This window comes from Orbicella franksi, chromosome 11 (genome assembly GCF_964199315.1).
Source record: "Orbicella franksi chromosome 11, jaOrbFran1.1, whole genome shotgun sequence".
Lineage (NCBI taxonomy): Eukaryota > Metazoa > Cnidaria > Anthozoa > Scleractinia > Merulinidae > Orbicella > Orbicella franksi.
In genome coordinates this window covers 8107935-8131900 of record NC_138155.1, presented here as the reverse complement: position 1 = coordinate 8131900, position 23966 = coordinate 8107935, and the positions used below count along the sequence as shown (strand labels likewise).

The following is a 23966-nucleotide window of genomic DNA, read 5'->3' as shown; positions in this document are numbered from 1 at the left end:
ACGCCATGACTGTTGAGATAAGAAAGCAGCCAATAAGCATTTCTTCTTTTGTTATCTTAGTAACACTACAGATTCTGTGAGATATATAAAGATTACTTGAATTTCTTGTCCACGCGCACTTCGTGTTTATGCTTGATAATTAAGGTCTATAGCTAACTTCCTACTTAGGAAGGAACTTTTCATTGATTTATAAAGGGTCTCTAATAAATGAAACGGTTGGTTTGACAGAGTTCTTCTCATTATATTACTGCATTTCACTATTTTAAATACGGATTAAACGCTGTGTGTGAACATATTATAAACGTTATTCAGTTCAATACTGATGATCAAAACCCAACTTAACGACGATTGCGTTTAGCGTTGCCATGAATCATCACTACGAGAAAACAAAATGAGAAAACAAACAAACAAACCTACAAACAAGACAAAGTAAATCGAAGCTCACCAATCGTAACTGTATCTGCCATAATTGTAATAAAAACCATAAATGTAATAACGACCATAAATGTAATAAACATTGACCATCAATGTAATAACTTTTCACCACAAATGTAATAAATCCACCAACCATAAATGTAACAAAATTTTACCGTAAATGTAATAAACTGGACAACCATAAATGTAATAAGGCTTAACCAAATAAATGTAATAAACTGCCTATTCCCGCTGAGTCAACGGGCCACAAGCCCTGCCATTCCCTTATTTCGTTAGTGCAGGGTAGCCTGTTCCAGGCTCTCGAATAGTCGTGGGTAAACGAAGATGCCGTACTGCCACTCGTTTTTCCCTCGCTTGCCCACTTCCTGGAACAGGCTACGTACGTGTACAGGGAGGACAGCGGTTCTGTACATCAATTTGGAGGACTCATTTCCTGCAGCACCGTTTTTGCCCACAGGCCAAAACTCGAGAAGCCATCATTATAGTCCGTACGAACACGTGGAAAGTACTTACAGTATGAGTATCAAGTCTCTATACCAGACGAAATCTCGAGAGGTGTAAACTAAGTGCGTTTGAGGGTGGGACTTGATGATGTTTAAGTCCACATAATTGAAGTGCCGGGAGTTGATAAAGTTTCATACATTTGAAAAACTTGAGGTTTTTAGAGTGATGTCACAGGCAAGTGAGAAAATTCTGGGACGCCCCGGTTTCAAGCAAAAATAAAACCAAAAGAGCCAAGCATTATCCTTCCCGGTTCAAACTTCTACAGTCATTTGTTCCACTCACTTAAAGAATAAGTCATTCTTTTAGAATTCATTTGCTAAGGGTGGATTGAGTGGCTAGCCACCCACCTTTTGAACAAGCAAATAAAAATAGTATCGGACCTAAAACGAAGGCGCATCTCGGTCTCCTTAGGCACTGTTAAAGACTATTTTTCACATATGTTACAGTTTTACTGATTCGCTATCGGCTATAATAGTTATGATGTTGATACAAACCTGAATATATTTACACAATTGCTTTTAGTCATTAGTTGCTATTTGAAGAGTTAACGTTGTAATAAACCAGGTTTTGTTCCGTAGTTTTGTTTAGTGTTTTATCCTTGTATGGCCCATGTGGCTGGTGGGATATCAAATATATCTACCCTGGTTCAAAAAAGTATACCTGGACTACAACTTTGTACAAAGTAAAGTAATCTTGTTTAACAAGAAATAGTTCCACTTCCCCCATCTCTCCTGCAAGCCAGCAGTTTTGTCCTCCATCCAGCACTACTAAGTGATTGACTGGGTGCAAAACGGAGCCAGCTCTTTTTCTAGCAGCAAAGCTGGCGTAAGCATTCTTTTTAATGATAGCTTCGATCTTCAAATTATGAAAACCTATATCGATGATTCAGGGCGCTTTATCTTATGTGACTTGAAAACAAATGGAAAAAGTATAACCTTAACAAATATTTACGCTCCAAACGAAGATGATCCTGCTTTCTTTAAAAATCTCCTTGATCACCTTCAAGATTTCGAAGGAGACGAAATCATCATTGGAGGCGATTTCAATCTCGTTCTTGATGTAGAGAACGATAAAAGAGGGGGCCTGTCCAAAACACATCACAACGCGTAAAAAACCATCCTTGAGATATGCGATAACCTCGATCTTGTTGATGCCTGGAGAATATTGAACCCCGAAGAAAGAAGGTATACTTGGCGCCAAACACAGCCTACTGTCCACTGTAGACTAGATTTCTTCTTAACAAGTCAGAGCTTGCTGGGTAGCATTATCTCCGCAAACATTCTACCAGGCTTTAAGACAGACCACTCAATGATCACATTAAGTATATCTCTTCACTCAAACCCAAGAGGGCCTGGTTTTTGGATACTCAACACATCCCTTCTGGCCGATAAGGATTACATTGATTTGATAAGGTTAACTATCCATGAAACACAGAACGAATACAAAAACGATGAATCAATAAACCCTGCGCTTCTTTGGGATATGATCAAACTTAAAACTCGGGAGAAATCTCTTAGCTTCGGTGCTGCCAAAAAGCGTAAAACTTTGCATAAACAGCATGAGTTAGAAGAAAAAATTGCCTTACTAGAAAAAGAACTGGAACAGCCGGCTGCCGTCAGCAAAACGCAAAAAACTAATATAACAGAACTTGATTTATTCAAAAGTGAATTAGAAGAGATTATCAAAGTACGTACCCAAGGGGCAATCTCGAGATGTAAAATTAAATGGTACAATGAAGGCGAAAGAACACCAAATATTTTCTAAATCTTGAGAAAAGACAGTTCAAAATGAGTACAATAAGCCAGCTTAAAAGCACTGATCAAGAATTTGTCACATCTGACAAAGAAATCCTTGCTGAATGTGAAACCTTTTATAATGAACTCTACACATCCCAAAAAAATGTGATACCAACAGAAAACGATCTTTTTCAACCTGAAAATGACACGGTTCTGGAAAACAACGAAGCAATGAGTTGCAAAGGACATTTAACAGAACAAGAGTGCCTAAAAGCTTTAAGGAGAATGGATCGGGAGAAAACCCCTGGAACTGATGGACTCCCGGCTGAGTTCTACAAAAGTTTTTGGAAAGACTTTCTTGGTAAAGAACCTAGTAACACAGACACTCCCGATACCTTCTCCGAGACTTTTATTAAGAACGATGAAGCGAACAGAGTTGTATACCAGAAGCTCCTCTCTTTCAAAAGCACCGTTCCTTTTAAAAGCCAAGAGAAATGGAATGACAGCATTAAATCTGATGAAAGATGTTCTGCTGACTGGACTAGCGCCTATTGTCTGGCAGCTAGGTGCACAAAAAGCACAAAACTCGTAAACTTTCAATTCAGATTCCTTCATCGTATTTTACCAACGAACCTTTTCTTAACAAAAATTGATATAAAGCAGGACTCGAACTGCTCCTTTTGTACCAACCATCCCGAAAACCTGGTCCACTTCTTCTGGAACTGTACAATAGTAGCCACCTTTTGGGAAAATTTGACTGAAAAACTTAAGCAGGTCAATCTATTGACGATAGACTATTCAAAACACACCGCCATATATCTGGGTCTGAGACCGGACAACTCTAGGTTTTCACTTCAACTAAATTCCTGCTTTCTTCTGGCAAGATATTATATATGGAGCTGCAGGGTCAACAAGAAGATCCCGATTTTAACAACTTTTCTTGTGTCCCTAAAATCGCAGTTTCGCATAGAGTCCAACAACCTCGATGCAGTTTCTAAGAAATGGAATCCTTTACTTCCACTTCTCAGCATCACGGTACCATAAAAGCCATCTATCTACTTTCTGCAAGCGAACCAAGGCCAAAGTGCAATTGAGAGTTAGACATACCACCAACATTTTTAATTTAAATTACTTATCTCGGGAATCTTTCTGCACTGCTTATTTCTTAATTGTATCTATGATTAATTACTAATTATTAGTAATTGTTGTTATTAAAATTACTATATCAAATACGTAGTTATTGGATAATAATATTTAAAAAAACTAAAAACCGGACAGAGGAGTCGCCTTTTGTTGTTGTTTTTTAAAATTTCTTTTTATTTATGTATTGTTACCACTAGTTTTATCGTTTGTTGTTAAACCTGTTTTAGGTATTTTAATGTAAGTAATTATGTAGCTTTTTTCCTCTACGGTTATTTTTTATGTTATTCTGTATGTGGACAAATAACAAAAATAAAATTAAAAAAAACCGAGCCATCCACTACCTCCCGCTAAAATGGCTTGAAGGACCTTTCCTAACGGACACGGAGTGCACGATTTCTCTCGATTTCTGGTAAAGAAATTTAAAATTAAAATAGGCTTATTCTCTGTAAGGTAACGTTTGCCTGGAATTCTACCTCTTCTCTTCTTTTCGATGCCAGAAAGTCTCAAAATGTTTTCTGTTGCAAACACCACCTCATACGCACTTATTTTGGACGATTCGAGATCTCTTCTGGTATAAAGACTTAAAGATTTCTAAATGTGCGCACGGACATTAATGACACCTTCTCAGGTTTTGGTCTCTACGCCAAAACGATGCTAGAGCAACGAGTCCTCCTATTTGATTTTCGGGGCCCCTGTCCTGCCTGTACGAAATAAGACAATGCCAGGGTTTGTGGACCCTTGGCTCAGAGCTAATAGGCAGTTTATTACATTTATGGTTAAGCCTTATTACATTTATGGTTCTTCATGATCATTTTATTACATTTATGGTCAAATTTTATTGCGTTTATGGTTGGTGGATTTATTACATTTGTGGTTAAAAGTTATTACATTTATGGTTGGTATTACATTTATGGGTGATACAGCAACACACGGGATTTAGCTTTAAAACAACTCGGAGTATGTGAGCTAATCTAGGCGGGTCATGTTTCCAGGAATTATATACACCTAAGTACAACTAAATACAACTAAAGGCAACAAGAGAACTAAAGAAACTAAAATTGACAACAGTGACTAGAGACCACCAATAAGCTAACGGTATTACAAATAATGATTAACAACAGTTATGAAAAGAGACTATAGATACCCTAAAACGACATTGATATACTGTGACAATGTGGTTTCAAAACGTTTCCGTCTGAAGGTGGTGGTGCGGGGGAAGGGGGATGCCTTTTTCTTTTGCTTTTTCATCGTAAACTAGGCTCTGCATTGTTTTCGACGGGAGTGTCAGTTAAAAGGAACGTTTCTTCAAATAAATATTAAAATCTCGACCAGCGCACCGAGATAATGATACAGCAGTGACGTAGCAGTGCGTCATGAAGTAAAACAGGTGACCACTGGCAATGCGGTCTAGACATGAAAAGCTCAACTGTGTGGTAGCAACATGAATTTGAATAGAATCGCAAAAATCGAAATAGTCGCCATGGTTTCATAAACTTGGCCTGTCCACGTTTTAAACGAGAATCTGAGGGAGGGCGATCATTTCGCGTGCGAGCAGCAAGACTTTGGAACTTAGTTCCCAATTTTTTTTTAAAGACAAGGGAAAGTGTACATAGTTTTAAAAGTTACTGAACTGATTTTTATGCGTCTAGTATTCGAGACATTCATCATTTCCCTTTTTTTAGCTTGTACATATACAGTTTTAATTTTTAATATAATCATAGTAATTACAATTTCCTCAAATGTGATTGGTGCATGAACTGGTGTATTTTGCTCTAATTAATCTGCAATGTTGTCATCGGACAGTGTAATCGGACAGTTGGCTGTCATTGGACACCTGTAATCGGACAGTTACATAAGCCAATCATTTTAAGTCCTCGTCACTAAATCCATCAATAATAACATTGATCACAGTCACTATAGTAACCATTTCAAGACACTGACTTTGTAAAATTGCGAAGGTTGAGTTTCCAGTGACTGTTTTGAAAGAAACTTAACAGCCATTTTGCAAGCTATTCCCGTGATTTATTCCTAATTACGATATTTAACAATGACTATTAAAAGCTATTTTTCAAATAGTTCGCAGTCGTCCGATTTTGTTAATCACTCGTATGATTACAGACCGAATTGGACGACCAGATATCCTATTACCGTTATTAATCGTATCTATAACAAAATTCTCGATCGTGATTGGTTCTCCGCGCGCCTATTTGTCACGTAATTGGCACGCGATTACGTGGGTGTCCAATTACAGGTATCCAATTTGAACTTTTTGTAATTGGATACCTATATTTGAATACCCACGTAATTTTCACGTCAACTACGCGCGCTTTAATGGCTTCTTCAGCAATGTTCCTACAGTTTTTTTTAAGCTTATGAAAAGCGCTACAGACGTTTCCGCTCAAAGGAACTTCCCAAAGACATTTTCAATTCCGAAATTTGTTATAGATACGACTAATTAGTAATTGGACCTCATGTCATACAATTCAGGGAGTAATCATGCTCGTATTTTGAAATCGGCCTCGCCCTTCGCGATCGTCCGATTTTAAAATTACTCGCGCGATTACATCACTGAATTGTACTCCACGTACTCGGTCCAATTACTATTACTTATAATGTAATAATCAATTTGCCTTGTAGCTAATCTTGTATGGTTTTTCGACTTTTATTTCTACTAAGATTTAAATCATTTTACTTAGGTTTTGATAGATTATTGTATATTTTAAAGGGCCACAGGGGCCACAAGTTTATTATTTGTATAACTACTACGTGCTTTTGTCTTCTATAAATAAAGATTGATTGATTGATTGATAGATTGATGATTGATTGATTAATTAATTGAAGAATTTAATTTCTTCTTCGAAGAACTGTTCTATTTAGTTAATAAAGTAATAGCTAATCTCTTCACTCGTTTTTGTTTTAGCCACTCATGTTAAAAATTGCTTTTGTGGAAATGACTAATGGCCTCTTTTCGTGAAGTCTAAATGCAGTTTTACACGAGGTAATACGAGATGTGCGTAATACAGTGCTATTTATTAGGTTTTTTTTTTTTTTTTTTTTTTTAACATGCCAAGTCTTCAAAACGTTGTGCTGCTTCGCTGAGAACTCCATCACAAATTTCTTCAATGAAAATGTTTTTCGCCATCTGTAATAAAAATGCTGACTACAAGTAATGCGGCGAAAAACAACAAGACATGCTTTTTCTATGTTCAAAATACCGCATGCCTGAGGTTTTTTGGACTAAAAATTCCACTTTCCTTGAAGGTTTACTACAAAATTGATAGTTTTATAGTCTATATTAGGCCAGTTGTCGACGGTGATCATAAACACATTGTCTCTAATCAATGTAAAGGGAAATGAGCTGTTTTTCTCCTCTTTTTAGCTAATTGCAAAGTCTCCTGGGAAAGAAATTGTAGAAAATCTCTTATCGTGCTACATTTTTCTTCAGGTATCGTTGCATCTACATATATGAAATCGAGAAACATTTGCATTTTACAAACAGTTTGAATGTCTATGGTTGAAGTAAGAAACTTGCAGCCATGCAGCCAGTCTTAGTTTAAAGGTCTTTGAACCAGCTTGTAAATCCCTTAACTTTCAAACCGGGCTGCTTTACCAAGGAGCTTGAATTCTACCTTAAATTTGACCGGGAACATTACCTTTAAGAACACTCAGAGCCTTATCTTTCTAGAAAATTCAATGGCTAGCCCGCTTTGCTACGCTCATAGTATGATGATTATTTTCCTGTACACCTGCGTAAACGAAATCCCTTTAACACTTAAACGAAAGAACAGAATGAGCCACTTTCAGATTGGATACAACTTCTTCCAGAATTTCTAGAACAACTTTCTAGTTTCTAGCAAATTCAGTTATAACTGCTACTTTTTTCTCAGGAGAAACATTTCTTTTATCTGCTGTCCCAACAAGTTCCCTGAGGAAATCTCCCAGCCATACACCCACCAATTGGCCGGTTGAATGTGAACGCAGGGCCTGGTCTACGCCTTCATTGGGAAAATGGTAGTAAGGTTGATTCACAGGGGCGGCTACCAGACAATCGAACACAAAATTTTCGAAATTATGAAACATGCTCATTGCTCAATAGTTATAAGTTCTATTCAAGTTGAGCAGTGACTGTTTTGTGATGCAATGCTTTCAGTGCTTCTGAGAAACCCACGATACGCAGGGCGTGGCACAGTTTTTCAATCGTCGCTCCCTGAGGACCAAGACTTTGCTTCCATGCTAAAAGCCCCTCGTAGCACTTGTCAACAACTTTACTGTTCTTGTAATCTTCATCTAAATTTCTAATGGTCATTTCATTTATTAACAGGTTCTGCAGACCGTGTTTCGAGCTGCCTCCAACCTAGGGGCTTATGTAAAAGCAAAGTCTCTCGGTTACCATGCATTTCCTCAAAGTGGCCACAATATGCGCATCTTTCGCCTCGTAAAGGACTATGTGCGACCTACGTACTGTACTGGACAAATCCTCAGTAGAAGCCACTGTGTATCAGATCGAATTGCCATATGAACCTAGGTGGTGTGACTTCGCAAATAGCCCTCTGTGAGTCCTTGTCGGGAATCTTGCTCGTCATTTTTGTTAAGGATAATCTCGAGACAAACAGACGAAGACAGCAACAACAACGACCTAGACGCCGATTTACAATATATTCCATCCAAATGTTCCAATCTAGACTGTATTTATATGTTTTCCTGATTTTCCTCGGTGAATTGATGCAACAGGAATTTATTTTACAATCTCTTTCCTTACTCGTTTCGTTTCGTATTGTCTCATCCAGTCGCCTCTCGTCCTATCCGCTTTTTGGTTTTGGCTGTATTTTCGTGTTTTTGCTTTGTTTCGTTTTGTTTCTGTTTTGTTTTGTTTTGTTTTTGTCTTTTGTTTGTTTGTTTGTTTGTTTGTTTGTTTTTTAATCAACTGCATTTAGTCAAAGTTTGTTTAATTTATCTCCCTAAATTGCCAGATTTCAGTAACCGGTAAATGCAAAGGAAGAAATCAATAATTTCTCCATTTTTTTTTTTTTTTCTGATTTGGGGTGGGCGGCGGGGGGAGGGGCAGTCAGTATTTTTGTGTTTTTGGATCTCTTGCCAGGTGGCTAACGATGTAATTGGAAGATAAATCGATATCCGAGATTTCCGAGTCCTATAATTGCTTTTTGATAACCCGTATTCATTATTATGATACCGAAATTTAAAACAACAACAACCTGGAGATATATGGTATTGGTCCACTGCACAAGCTTGGCAACCAGTAGTGTTAAAGAAGTATCCACGCGAACAATTTAGCGACAGATAAAATAAGTAGCATAGGAAGTAGAAAGTATTAGTTTCTAAGTTAACCCTAGCTTATGGAACCAGGCTAATTTTAGTCTTCTGCTTATGAAAACAGACAAAGCACTTTGGTGGTTTGTTACCAAAGACCTATCCAACAAAATATTCAAAACCTCCCTCCGCCTAGCTCTTCGTCACGTGTTTTCGCTCCATTGTGCTGAAGCGGCATCAGTAATCTGACACATTCTACCTTTCGGCAGGTGGAAAAAGAAAAATCCACGCGATCATAAGACTTAAAAAACCACCGGTAGGACCAATTGAACCTTTACAATCCCGATCCGACCCTTGTTGACAAACTTTTTTTTTTTTTTTTTTTTTTTTTTGTGATTTTGACAAGTTTGCTTTTTCTCGGAAAGTGCATATTATATGATAATTTATTGCCGGCTCATTGTGATCCCTAGATTTTTCTTATTTGAGGATTGCATTTCGTCTTTTGTTTGTTTCTGTCACCCTTTATCAAAAAGGTTTCCTACAAACACATTATCACACAGTTTAAAATTCCATTTCAGGGACGTTTACGTAGCTCTTTATTCACATGTAAGCCAATGTTAAGCTTAAATCTGTTGTTAGTTGTTTATTACATGGATTGTAATGATACTAATATCAGAGGAATCGGAAAACACTCACCAAATTTTCAGCACAAAACTATACTTTTTAAAATTTCCCAAATTTTGCCCTCGGAGAGTTTAAAATGTGTGCAGAATACAAGCGTTACCTTTGTTAGCATTACGTTACTACAAAAAATTGGCAGTTACACATAAGGACAGTTGACTGATGTCAAAAGAAAAAAAAAAATACACCATAAGTGAGATTCAGTAGTGCATATTCAACAATCTACGAACGACTAACTTTTTTAAGAGCTGTTTACTGATAATAGACATAAGAGATATCTACTAGTAATAACTTTCCCCGGTCTACTACAAAATTGACAAGTTGATATAAGGTCTAGGCTAATAGACAGCTTACAGTTACTAATTGAACATTGCCTCTCAATCGATATTGGTTGCTCGGACAAACTTTGTTCCCCTCCATATACATGTACATGTACATTGTATCTTTTTGTAAACTTCTTTTTCTGAGAACGAAATTGTAACCCTAAAATATTTTGAGGTAGAGTTCTCCTCAGGTACCTTTTCAGCTATGAAATTCTACAGGTATTACCGTTTCATCACTTGCTTTATCGAGGTACACACAGTTGAATATCTGTGCCTCAAGTGAAAAATAAATTTCCTGTAAAAAAAACATGTACTTATGTGTTAGCTTGTACACCTCGGCTATCACACGGGGCTGCTTTACCAGAGAGCCTGAACTCTATCTTAATTAATCGACGACGTCACCTAAAAGAACATTCTCTGGAAATTCATCGATCCAGGCATCTCGCACCCGAACAGCAGGAAGGGCAAGAAGTAGACTAATGTAACAACCAAGCGATTGCACTTCTCGTGCTATCGGCCAATCAGGAGAAACTGGAGGGGCTAGGCTGACAACCGCTCAACGTTTGCCGCTGCACTGTAAAGGGGACTATTACAGTTCTCTTTTAGACGTGTTTAACAAAATTTCTTGATTATGAAATCTGGACATGTTCCAATAGTTCTAAATTCACTGATGTTTGGCTTCTTGTTGTTTTCGCAATGTTTGAAGCGCATCAAGGCAACCCACGTCATGGAGAGCAATAGCTAGATTTTTGACGGTTCCTAACTTAGGGTCAAGCTCTTTCCATTTAAGGAGGCCTTGGATGCACTGTTCGGTAATTTTGTCATTCTTGAAATCCTCGCTCAAATTTTCAATGGCCTTTTCCTTCATGGACATTCTTCGTAAAAGGTCTTTCCAGTCTCGTCCAACATCGGGGCTGATTTGATAGATCTGTTCTTCTGTTACCGGCTCGCTACCCAATTGCGAGACATAGTGGTCCCAGTCTACGGAACTTTCGTACTGCGAAGTACCTAGGAAAAAGCGTCAGTACTAGTTAACACAACGACTAGTACGGCATGCTAAACATACATTGTGGATCAGCAAAGAAAAACAATTAGTGCATCGATTTTTCCATTTCTCATATATGTGAACTGATAGATGGCTTGATAGCTCAGTTAGTAGAACACCGCGTCGGTATCCCAGAGGTCATGGGTTCGAATCCGGTTCAGGACTGAGTTTATTTTTCGTTTTTCTTTTCTTTCTTTTTTTTTTTTGTTTTTTTGTTTTTTTGTTTTTTGTTTTTTTGCTTCAGGCTTTAATTTCACAATTACTTAAGTTGTCTATTTAACTACGATGATCAATCATATCTTCAAGTCATTCTCCGCAGTTCAAATATATCATATTTGGTATATTCACTTGCAGTCTCTCTTTTTGCTCGAAAATCCGTAGGGAAGAACGCAAAGAAGAACACAACACAAGTGAACAGTCGCGAGCGTGCGAGCGTAATATGCGATATCCCGCGCTACTTCCGGCTCGCGGCCAACGCCGCTCGCACGTCACGCTCTCAAGCTCACCTATTATGCGTTCTTCCCCCCGGATTTTCGAGGAAAAGATAGCCTGCTCAGAGTGTACCCTCCCAGCGGTTCAAGATCACGTGCAGTCGATTAAAGTGTATCTAAAGTGCATCATGACCCGCCCTCTCGACCGGATCTCTCCAACGGAACACGTCCGTTTTTTCTCTCTCTATTTTTTTTTTGGGTTTGCATGCTTATCTTTCTCTTTAGATCTTTTACCAGAGGGCTCAGGAGATATTAAGGCGCTAAAATTATTTCCGAGCCGCTCTTAGTGTAATTTGAAAACCCACTTACTGGGGGTAGTGTCACTTTGGCCGCCTTCTGCGGAGCTTCGTCGGATGCTCTGCCGCTATACAAACAGATAATAATGCCAAGTCAGATAATAATGCCAATACAGCTTTGAAGAGTTCGGAGAGTTGTTTTTAGCTTGCCCTTATTAGAACTTAAATAAAACCAGCCTGCTCTACTTGCTGAAGATTTCGCAATTTACTAATAGGGAAAGTACGAGGGGGAGGGGATGGAGGAGCGGGAGAGGGAAAGGGAAGGGGGAAGGGAGGGAGGTGTGTGGTGAGGTGTGGGGGAAAGTCTCTTGAACATTTTTCTTTCTTTTTGGACATATCATTCAAGTAAAATTTGCTAAATTTTGAAACTTGAACTGAAAATCATTTGCAGTCCTCGACATGATCATAACGTGAGATGACTTCATCGTGCACCTTTTATGGCTTACACAAGATCCTCTATCTCGATATAATTATCATTACTTGAATAGCTTTGAAGTTAGGGTGGGGGTCGGATTCCCACCTCTCCTCACCCCACTCATAGAAGACGTAGTTAAATCAAAATAGTCTGATGTCATAGAGTTAGCTTTGATTGAGACGATTTTTTCAACCTGAAAGAGATAACTTAAAATTCAAGATGACTGATCCCACCATTCTGGGACAAAGAAGCTGGATTTATTGTCCATTGTTCGTCTGTAGCATGAATCACACACACAAATAAATAAATAAATAAATAAATAAATAAATAAATAAATAAATAAATAAATAAATAAATAAAGATCCCCCTGTAGCAAGCATTTTTCTCTACCTTCAAAGGCGTAAAGCCTGGATTCAGATAAAACGAGTGTTCTTCGTCGTCATCTTTCTGTTGAAACTTTACCCAACAAGAAAACTCGTTCACATCCAGACCGTCTTCTGGTTTAACAGCAAAATCGCAAGCATCTATAGACCGAAATCCACTTCTAGCGTTCTCGTATTTGTATATCTAAAAGTGATGAAGCACAACAAACTTCGTAGTCAGTGGTTACAGAATTTTGAGAAGTAAGGTTCAATTTTGCTGATGTTCAACACTAAGATGATAAGGACATTAAGAAAAATAATTAAAAATATATATATATTTTGTTGTTGTTGTTGTGTTTGACGCTCGCAGAGTCTTCGAAACTGGAAGATTAGGTATTAGACTTTTAAGTTTCACGATGCAGGAAGAGCAGGATTCACACGAGTGGAATGGGATGGAATGTTTATTGTACGTCCATGGAAAAAGATTTGCCACTGACTCTTGATATTTTTCAGCAGACGTTTCGGCTAATGCTTAAACCTCCATCAGTGATATGGAAACGAAATTCGTTGTCATACGCTATTCAAAGTAACGTAATGCGAAGCTTGCGCGCGTGACCACGTAATTCATGCTCACACGATGCCTTAATTGTAAGCCTCTGGAAGTACGATATGATCGTTCACAGCGTTCCTGTCCAATGTAGAGTACCAGGCTTCGAGGAAAAGTCGCTCGTGGTAGTTAGCTTCCAAACCAACGAGCTTGACGTTTTCAAAGTTCATGTTGTAGTTCATGTTGTGTACTATAGGTACTAAAGAACAGCTAACGAAATACTGGGCTTCCGTTAGACCAAGTGACTCCCCCATTTGCCAGTCACTAAGCAGTATGGGTTAAACCAAAGGTGATAAGTTAGTTAATCCATAACAAACGAATCGGAGCCCCTTTCCGACGTAGTCGTTAGATTAACTGGGTTGGTAAATGTTCTTATTCTCTTTCCCTACTTTTTTTTTTTTCTTTCTTATAAGTGAGAACGGCTGGTAAACATGACACAGATATCTTTTTCTGCAGGCTTCTTTAATTTTTTTTTTTTTTACTTGTTTAGGCTAAGAAATTCTTAAAATAGCGGTACTTGCCATCTATGAGTCTTAATACTGATTAGGTTTTTTGAATAAAAGTTACACTTTACCTGTGTATCGTCAGCATTGTAGAAGTTCCAGCCTTCTTCAAGATCAGTGAGTTTTACTGTGATCATTCTGTTGTCTTTGTACATTTCGAAGGGCTTCTCCCTAGCTGGCTTCGAGTGAGGAAACCTTTCCTTTTCTGCCAACTCCACGCTCTTGCGAAAAGGAAGACACGTACACAAGTAAATGACAAAAATGTTAAAGTGAGACTAAAGAGGTGTACACCCATAGAATATCCTCTCACAAAAAAAAAAATAAATAAATAAAATAAATAAATAAATAATAATAATAAAATAAAAATAAAAATAAACTTCCTGCAATTCGCTTTAATGTTTTACCTTGCTCCTACCTGAATTTCCTTACTTTGTTCACACCTAACTGACAGTAGCATCGATATTCAAGGCCTCGATCCATCCATCCACATAAAATATTCCCTTACCAAAAAAAGAAACCTTCCTGCAATTCACTCTAGTGTTGAACAATGTTCGAAATTAAATTTACTTATTATTATTATTTTTTTTTTTTCACACCTAACTGACGGTAGGATCGATATTTATCCATCCGTCCATCTATCCATGAATTAAATAAAGTCTTCTATCTTTTTTCCGGCTTTAGTCTTTCTACTTTTGATCCCAGACGTCTTCTGAAATGGCTGGGTTTCAGGTCGTTGCTCGCACCGTTGGTCTCTTTCACGGGCTCAAAAACAAAAAGTGATCACGTGATGACGAATTTTATAATCGTGTCATGAGTGAATCTCCTGCAGTCGGGGAAGGTGCCTCACAGTTTGGAGGAATCTGCAACAGCTTTGATGTAAACTGTAGCCTTGCAAGCGATGTTTGTCATCACGTAATCACTTTTTTTTTTTTTTGGATCTGCAGCTGAAACCAACGGTGCATGCAAAGGCCTGGCAAAGAGCCATTGCAACAGACGTCTCGGATCAATAGTAGCTATCCACCCATCTATTCATCCTTCCTTATCTCTGCATCTTCAAAGATTTATGCATTTATGGAGCTATTTGTGTATGCAGGTGAACCTGAACGGTTCGATTGATTCACAAAGGCAGACGTCATGCATATTTTAGCACTATGTCTTCAATCCTGTCTCTCATTTGATCACTTACCATCTTAGAATCCTGGTTATCACTGTAGACGTAGAATCGTAAGTAAATAAGGTCGCTTCTGGGATCCGGTTTGCTGGCATAAGCTGTCGCTATTTTTCTGCTTGGCTTGTTTGCGATAGAATCCTCTTCAACCGTGAAGATGGCCTGGGATTGACTTACTCTCTCCGATTCTTTGGGCACTCTCTCCCAGTTTGAGCAACCTGTGAATTTTTTTTGTTTTTGATTTTGTTTTGTTTGTTTGTTTGTTTGTTTGTTTTTTCAGGCTTTAATTTTACAACTTGTTAAGTGGTGTGTATAACTGCCATGATTAATTATATTCTCATATCATTCTCCGCAGTTCAAAGATATGATCTTTCATATACCCACTTCTATGCTTTACCTTCTACAGGTATATTAAGAGCTCACAAGGTGATCAGCTCCCAGATGGCTTGATAGGTAAGTTGGTAGAGCACTGCACCGGTATCACAAAGCTCATTAGTAATTTTTTTTTTAGGCGTTAATTTTACAACTGCTTAAAGTTCAAATGAACCAAAATTTAGACTTTTTTTTTATTTATTTGAGTTAAATGTGTTCATTAAGTATAAAATAAACATATTCTGAAGTTTCAAACAGATTAAATGAAGCATTGCTGAAATATTGGAATGTTAAAAACACTCTTTTTTTATCGCTCATAATCGTAGAGCGGTCGGGGAAATTGTCGGATAATTGTCGGAAATAAAACTTCTGACGTCACTGTTAGTGAGGTCAAGAAATGCGGGAATTTTGAAATTGTTTTGGTTTCGAGTTCACAGTGAACTTCAGAGTAAAACTACTCAAAATCAAAAGTTAGCACTTTTAAGTTCCCCAAGACCCAAAACGTAAAATAGAACGGCTTATAAAAATGAAAAGAAAATGCATCATGCCCTCGAAGCATTCGCGCGTTTGTGTAAAACACTTTACCGAAGACAGATTCGAACAAAATCTTGTAGTAAGAAATTTGTTGGGACCCTCTTTCAAGCTCCGTCAACTTATAGTCAAGAAAGACGCGGTACCAACGATTTTTGACTTCACTGTGGAACGTTGCAAGCCGGCAATTGGGCAAATAACAACGAAAAATGCCCACCTAATAATTCCCGACGAACAGCGGGCGAGCTCCTCGGCCATTTCCCAAGTAAAATAACGTTTGTATTAAGATCCAAAACTTTCCCCACGAAAAACTCACTGACGCAGAAACGCAGCAATGTTCAAGAAAACAATGTCGTCACAAAGCAGAGTCTCAGTTCCACTCCTTCCATGAAAGTGCGCGGTCATTTTGGCAACGTTTTCGTGAAGCGATCGGCTTTCTTCATACTTTTACCTCTTTTACTCCTTTTCACGGCTCAGAAAAAAAAAAAAATTCCGCATAATTTTCCTTTTACATATATATTTAACATTTCGTCGCTATAAAATTGCTGAAGAAAAGATGTCGAAATTTTGGTTCATCTGACCATTAAGTTGTGTGTATAACTGCGATGATCAATCATATATCCATGTCATTCCCCGCAGTTCAAATATATGATCTTTCATATATGCACTTGCGGTCTTACCTTGGTCCCAGAGGTTCTTCTTGATTTTTCTTCTTTTCGCGAAGCGGCGAGTCGCGAAGCGGCGAGAAAGAAAAACCTCTGGTTACTTGGACTTGAATCTCACTTTCATGCAGACGTCAGCTGTTAAACACGTCAAATTAATAATTACAAAAGGGAACAATGGCAACTTAGCAATCACGTGCTTATCAGCCGCTAATGTTTTCACTCGGGTGGTGAGGAGTGGTATCACTTGACCTTCTTGGCCGGGGTCAACGCACGTGTTTGCGAGAATGTTTTCATCCGGAGCGATCGCTACGGTTCTGTCTCGTTAAACATTACTACGGAGCATGTTTCTCCACTTCTCGTTTTGTAAGAAGGACTCGGGTCTTCCGAATAGAAAGGCGTAAACTGCTTTGGGCAGATTATTCTCGTCGACGTCTTAACTCCTCAAGCTGGGCGCTAAAATGCCACGGTTTCGCAGTTCGCGGGTATGAGAGTCCACCAGAGACTTCAGAGAACACACAACCAAAATTATGGCATTGTGAGAGTATGAATAGCCTGACAGGTACAGGTATTTGTAGACATTAGGGAGCAACCGAATTCTAATTGACTTTCCATGACCAGTTGGCAGCAAGGTTTTCTTTTAATGCTCAATCTCTATAAAACGCTCCCCGAGTATCGAAGTCAAAATTTCTTCGAAGACACTCTTAGAAACATAATCCATGTCGAACACAGGCGAATCTTAAACATGTATAAACTAAGAACTGAAGTGTTTTGCAAACAGACTCCTTCCCTGGTAGAGATAGGCAAAATTTACCTCAAGAAGTGCAGTGATAGATATCCCTAGCGTCCCCTCGGTATTACCAATCAAACGAACCAATCATATTGATTTGCGTGTTTGTAAAAATATCAGCCAATCCGAGCCGATGATCAGATCCTGACCCTGGCGTCTGCATGAAAGTGAGATTCAAGTCCAAGGTAACCATAAGTTTTTCTTTCTCGGCGCTTCGCGACTCGGGTTCGCCGCTTTGCGGCTTCTTGCAGCTCTCTCATGCGGAGAAAAATGAAGAAAAGGAAACCTTCTGGGACCAGGGCATAGCAGTCTCTCTTTTGCTCGAAAATCCTTAGGGAAGAACGCAAAGAGGAACACAACACAAGTAAACAGTCGCCAGCGTGCGAGCGTGGTATGCGATGCCGCGATTTCCCTCGTTACTTCCGACTCGAGGCCATCGTCGCTCGCACGTCACGCTCTCAAGCTCACCTATTTTGCGGTCTTCCCCACCGATTTTCGAGGAAAGATACACTGTTCACAGTGTACCCTCTCAGCGATTCAAAATCACGTGCAGTTGAATTAAAATGTATCTAAAGTGCATCATGACCCGAATGATCTTCGTTTTTTACCTTCGCCTTCTACTTTGCCTTCCCTTTGTTTATTTAGTATGCATGCTTGTCTGTCTCTAGATCTTTTACCAGAGGGCTCAGGAGATATGAAGAGACTAAAATTATTTCCGAGTCGCTCTTTGAGTAATTTGAAAACCCACTTACTAGTGATAGTGTCGCTTTTGACTCCTGCTGCGGAGCTTCGTCGGATGCTCTGCCGCTATACAAACAGAGAATAATACCAAGTCGGTTAGGCAGGCAGAGAAACAAGCAAGAAACGGAGCCTGGGGTATGGGGTCCTGAGGTGTGGAAAACATGGGGTGTGGAAAACACGGCGTCGACAAAACCTGGATCGGACCGGATCGGATCACGGATCGGATCACGGACCGGATCACGGACCGGATCACGGATCGGATCACGGATCGGATCACGGATCGGATCACGGATCGGATCACGGATCGGATCACGGATCGGATCACGGATCGGATCACAGAAAAAACAACAACAAAGTTTTAAAGAAAAAAACAATGAAAACAAAAATCAAACCGTTTATAAGATAATAATAAATAAAAAATAAAAGTGGAAAACTAAAATATGTTAAATGAAAATAAGAATCCCGAATTTGACGCAATGACATGTTAATTACAGAGAATGACAAGAGGTCATTTAAAAAGCCACATAAGCGCCTAATTTACGACGAATTTAAATTGTAATGAACAGGCAGATGTAGTTATATTTGAACGTTAGTTGGCTCGAAGCTTGCGTGAACCTCCCATTCTCGTTTTTGAAATTGTTTTCAGTGGCTAATTCTCGGCTACATTTTCGTGTTAGATGTGAGCGTTACAGTTGGCGTTACACACAATACAGTTAATGAGAAAACTTACGTGCGAAAGCTTAAGGACATGACTTGCTTTGAAGGAGCTAAGTCACGATTTGCACATCTTGAAAAAACTAGCCTAGTTTTTCAAGTTCGTCATTTGCAATCCCCGTTAATCTTTGCCATCCTTAACGATCCTCATTCCGTTTTGATTTGTTCTTGCCTCTTAAGTGTTTTCTATCCTAGAACACGATCATTTTAAGGTTTTATTCTATTTAAAGGCAGCTCTTTACAACCCTAAAAATAACTCTAAAAATCGTGACGTAACTCCTAAAATGTTGTTTATTCTCGGGTTGCGTTATCGTTCACACTATCGATGTTATTCCTAGAATTTTTTGAAAAACAGCTATATTTCCTTGAAATACAAATGGTTTGTTTCGTTTTATTCCAGTGCGAAATATCGTATTCCAAACTCACATCTTGTAAAAGTATAGACTTGTCTCTAAAACGGAAATTGTTTGAAATCATCAGGTGTTTAATTTTTTAGTGTTTTTAGTTTTTGTGTTTCTATTCATACGTTCGTCCTATTATTACCATACTGACTCGTTTTATGACAGTTTACCTTTGATGCAAGTGATTACACGAAATATCACTTATCTGAACTGCGGAGAAAGATATGAAGACATGATTGATCATCGCAATCAAAACCCAACAGCCTGAAAAAAATTGATCTGTGACCAGCTCCCAGTTGGCTTGATATTATAAAAGAATAAAGGAATATCACACCTGAATTAAATAAAACGTTCTGCTCACAGTAGTCACTCTAGTGCAATTTGCTCAACAAAATTTTGGATTTTTTTCCTTGATCCGACCCGTGATCCGATCCGTGATCCGATCCGTGATCCGATCCGTGATCCGATCCGTGATCCGATCCGTGATCCGGTCCGTGATCCGATCCGTGATCCGGTCCGGTCCGATCCAGGTTTTGTCGACGCCGTGGAAAACACGGGGTCCAATGCAAAACACGAGGTCTGGTGGAAAACACGGAGTCTGGTGGGAAACACGGAGTCTGGTGGAAAACACGGGGTCTGGTGGAAAACACGGGGTCTGGTGGAAAATACGGGTCCTGGTAGGAAACACGGGGTCTAGTGGAAAACACGGGGTGTAAGTGAAAAAAAAACCGGGATCTAAGTGAAAAACACGGGGGAACCATTTTTTTTGCCAAAATATGAATTTTCGTCACTAAATGAGAAGTCGAAATTTTGTTGTTTTAAATTGCAAAAGAAATCAATTCAGCATCTCGGCGTGAAAGGCGTTTTTCGATCAAAAAAACAAGCAAACAAACAAACAAATTAAACATGTACATTTCGTGAGAAAAAAAAAAAAAAAAAAACATCCAAGAGCCAACGTGCCTTCGTAGGGCTTTCTTTTGCATGGGGCGTCTATTTTATTTTTCGCAGTAACGTGCGTGAATTTTTTTATACCTTTGAGAGAGAAAGAACGAAATAATAAAAATGGTTTTGCTTAGTATCTTCAACCATGAAAAGGCCTTTCTATACAAATAATCACTTTCTACTGTAGACCTGAGCGTTCAATCTCTCTTTCAGAAGAAACTCTCGCTCCAATATACATGAGGCTTAAAGTTCTAGAAACTTCTATTAGGAACTAAATTTAGTAGTTTGACACAGTTTCTAATCTGAGTAATTACATAAGGATCAGAATGTTTTGGGATGTTCTTATACAAATTGGTCACGGCTAAATGACTTCCGGTTCTAGATTATTCTAGAACTTGACTTAGACAATTTTTCGTAACAAAGTGTTACGGAGAATTGGTTGTTTATGATCATAAAATTAGATGTAGCAAGTAGTGCTGTTTCACCTTTTTAATTAAAATACTATTTTTCTCTTGAAACGTCTGCGAATCTTAATTTAGTGTTATATGTGTAAAAAATTTGATGACCGGAACAGGTGGCTACAATCGATTTGATACCCGGTAGAATTCCGCCGTTCTACTGAAAAGATACCAGCAACTAATTAACCATTATCTGAATGTACGGCTCTTTACAAAAATCTTTATACGTCAAAAAGCCCCGACAGCACCCAGTCAGCATTCCTCTCTGAAGTGAACTCCACTTCTTTGACCAATGAAGAACAAACTTTATGTGAAGGCCGCTTAACTCAAAAGGAATGTTTCGAAGCCCTGAAGAAGATGGAGTCTGACAAAACGCCAGGCACGGATGGACTCCCTGCCGAATTCTACAAAGGTTTTTGGAAAGGCATTTCTTTTGTTTTTAATCTCGGCCCTCAACTATACTTTTGACTCTGGCTGCCTCCCAGTAACACAAAGACGAGGGGTTATAAAACTAATTCCAAAAAAAGATGCGGAACTATACTTCATCAAAAATTAAAGGCCTATTACCCTTTTGAACACTGATTACAAAATCGCAGCAAAATCTATTGCAAACCCAATTAAACTAGTTCTTCCAAACCTTCTCAATCATGATCAAACAGGATTTTTGAAAGGCAGATTTATAGGCGAAAATATCAGACTCATTGACTCTATTATCCAGTACGCCACAGAAAAGAATATCCCGGGCCTGTTACTTTTTATTGATTTTGAAAAGACATTTGATTCTCTCGAATGGTCCTTCATACATGACACTTTAAGATCCTACGGTTTTGGTGCTTCGCTAATTCACTGGGTGAAAACCCTGTATAGTCATACTGAAAGCTGTATTCTGAATAATGGATGGGCAAGTAATTTTTTTTGAGATTCAAAGAGGTGTTAGGCAAGGCTGCCCGCTCTCACCTTGTTTATTTATCCAATCGGCAGAGGCGCTGGCCAGGGCAATTAGGAAAAATACTAATATAAAGGGAATCTCTGTAAATAATGTAGAAATTAAGTTAAGTCAGTATGCCGATGACACAACACTTATATTAGACGGGTCACGTGAATCGCTCCTTTCAACCCTTGCAATGCTTGACGATTTCAGCAAAGTCTCTGCCTCAGACTCAATGATAAGAAAACGGAAACTCTATGGATCGGCGCAAGTATTGGAAATGATAAAATTTTGTTATCAGGAAAAGAACTTAAATGGCCAAAAGACAAAGTAAAATCCCTAGGTCTATGGATTTCAACAGATCCCGAACTATCTGCCTCTTTAAACTACAACGAGAAACTTGAAAAAGTTATCCCAAGATGCTGGAAATACCGCCGACTCACATTGTTAGGGAAAATCACTGTTATCAAATCACTAGTGGTCTCCCAATTGGTTTATCTACTCATGCCTCTTCGCTCAAAACTACAGGGTTTTAAACGAAATAAATGATTTACTCTACACTTTTCTATGGAATGGTAAAGGCGACAAGATAAAACGGAAGGTAATGATCAATGATTTCGGTGTTGGTGGCCTAAAAATTATTGATATTAGTTCCTTCAATAAATCCCTCAAAGCCACGTGGATTAAAAAAAAATATATTTAGATAACAACAACAAGGGAAAATGGAAAATCTTTTTTCATGTAACCCTAAAAAGACATGGCTGTCAAAACGTTTTCCCTACAACCTCAACGTTAGAGACACCTTATCGACAATAACAACTTGGAGTGCCTTTTTAAAAGAACTGTTAGGAATCTGGACGGAAGTTAACTTGAACCTGAAATAACATCGAAAGATCACTTTCTGGATCAACAACTTTGGCATAACTCCCTAATAAAGATAGCCAACAAGACAGTTGGTTCCCTAAGGGAATAACTCGGGTGAAACATCTTTTAGGACCGAACAACAACCTTCAAGATTTACAGAACACCGACCGCGAATATGAGGCACTTACAACAAGAATTTTACAGGTCAAAAAAGCAACTACATTAATATATAAAAAACTGATTAGTAACAAGAGTTTAACCCCAGATTCAAGTCAAAAAAGTGGCTAGAGGATTGCGGCCTACCAATAAATGACAACATAACTTGGGCTGCAGCCTCTCTATTAGCTAAAAAAATGCACAAAGAGCACTGAGCTGATAGAGTCTCAGTTTAAATTTTTACATAGACGTGTACCAACCAATAACTTCTTATTTAGAATAGGTCTACAAGGCGATGAAAAGTGCAGTTTTCGTCACACCTCCTCTGAGTCAATAATTCATCTTTTTTGGGCATGCAACATCTCACTTTTGGAATAAACTTACTGAATGGCTCAAAAACTTAAATTCACTTCCTAGAGATTATGCTTTGACAGGTATTACTGCTTTGGGTTTGAGGCCAGATATCTCTCAATTTGCGCTTCTTATAAATTACTGCTTTCTCTTAGCACGATATCACATATGGCTCGCTAAAACAAAAGATGATCATCCAAATCTTATGCATTTCATATGCACATTAAAAAAAACAGTCTGCTGTACTTGCCGAAGATTTCATAATTTATCAACAGGGAAAGTACGAGGGGGGACAGGAAGGGGCATGGGAAAGGAGGTTGAGGGAAGGGGAAGGGGGAAGGGGAGGGAGGTGTGTGGTGGGGTGTAGAGGAAAGCCCTCGCCCAATCTTGAGTATTTTTAACTCTTTTTGAACATTCAAATACAATCTGCTAAACTTTGAAAATTTATCTGAAAATTATTTGCAGTCGTCGATGTGATCATAACGTGAGATGATCTTATCATCTTACGTGGCTTACATAAGATCCTCTATCTCGATATAATTATCATTGCTTGAATAGCTTTAAGTTATGTCGGGGGCCGGATTCCCCCCTCCCCTCACCCCACTCATAGAAGATGTTTTGATTGAGACGATTTTTTCAACCTGAAAGACAAAACTTAAAATTCAAGATGACTGATCCCACCATTCTGGAACAAAGGAACTGGATTTATTGTCCATTGGTCTTCCGTAGCATGAATCACAAAAAAAAAAAAAAAAAAGAAAGAAAAAAAATTAAAGGCTTCCCCTATTGCAGCAAGTATTTTTCTCTACCTTCAAAGGCGTAAAGCCTGGATTCAGATAAAACGAGTGTTCTTCGTCGTCATCTTCCTGTTGAAACTTCACCCGACAAGAAAACTCGTTGACATCTAGACCGTCTTCTGGTTTAACAGCAAAATCGCAAGCATCTATAGACCGAAATCCACTTCTAGCGTTCTCGTATTTGTATATCTACAAGTGATGAAACACAACAAACTTCATAGTCAGTGGTTACAGAATTTTGAGAAGAAAGGTTCAATTTTGCTTAATTTGAAGACTGAGATG

At 38.5% G+C, this 23966-nt stretch overlaps 1 protein-coding gene and 1 long non-coding RNA gene across 2 annotated transcripts in view; one reads left to right on the top strand and one right to left on the bottom strand.

Annotated features, from left to right (window-relative positions):
- LOC145502501 (uncharacterized) overlaps window positions 1–1789 on the top strand; it is a 6939-nt gene extending 5150 nt beyond the window's left edge. The window contains exon 3 of the long non-coding RNA XR_014051347.1: window positions 1–1789. This exon is cut by the window's left edge and continues 2608 nt beyond it. This is a non-coding gene — a long non-coding RNA (uncharacterized LOC145502501).
- A 7816-nt stretch (window positions 1790–9605) lies between these two features.
- The window catches only part of LOC145502363 (uncharacterized), a 65053-nt gene continuing 50692 nt past the window's right edge, over window positions 9606–23966 (bottom strand). Inside the window, exons 10-16 of the mRNA XM_081481668.1 lie at window positions 23697–23873; window positions 18085–18139; window positions 14996–15195; window positions 13881–14030; window positions 12728–12904; window positions 11936–11990; window positions 9606–11098 (exon numbers count right to left, since the gene is read on the bottom strand). Of these exons, the coding sequence (XP_081337794.1) occupies window positions 10755–11098; window positions 11936–11990; window positions 12728–12904; window positions 13881–14030; window positions 14996–15195; window positions 18085–18139; window positions 23697–23873 (1158 nt within the window). The 3' untranslated portion in view covers window positions 9606–10754. The remainder of the gene's footprint in view (window positions 11099–11935; window positions 11991–12727; window positions 12905–13880; window positions 14031–14995; window positions 15196–18084; window positions 18140–23696; window positions 23874–23966) is intronic.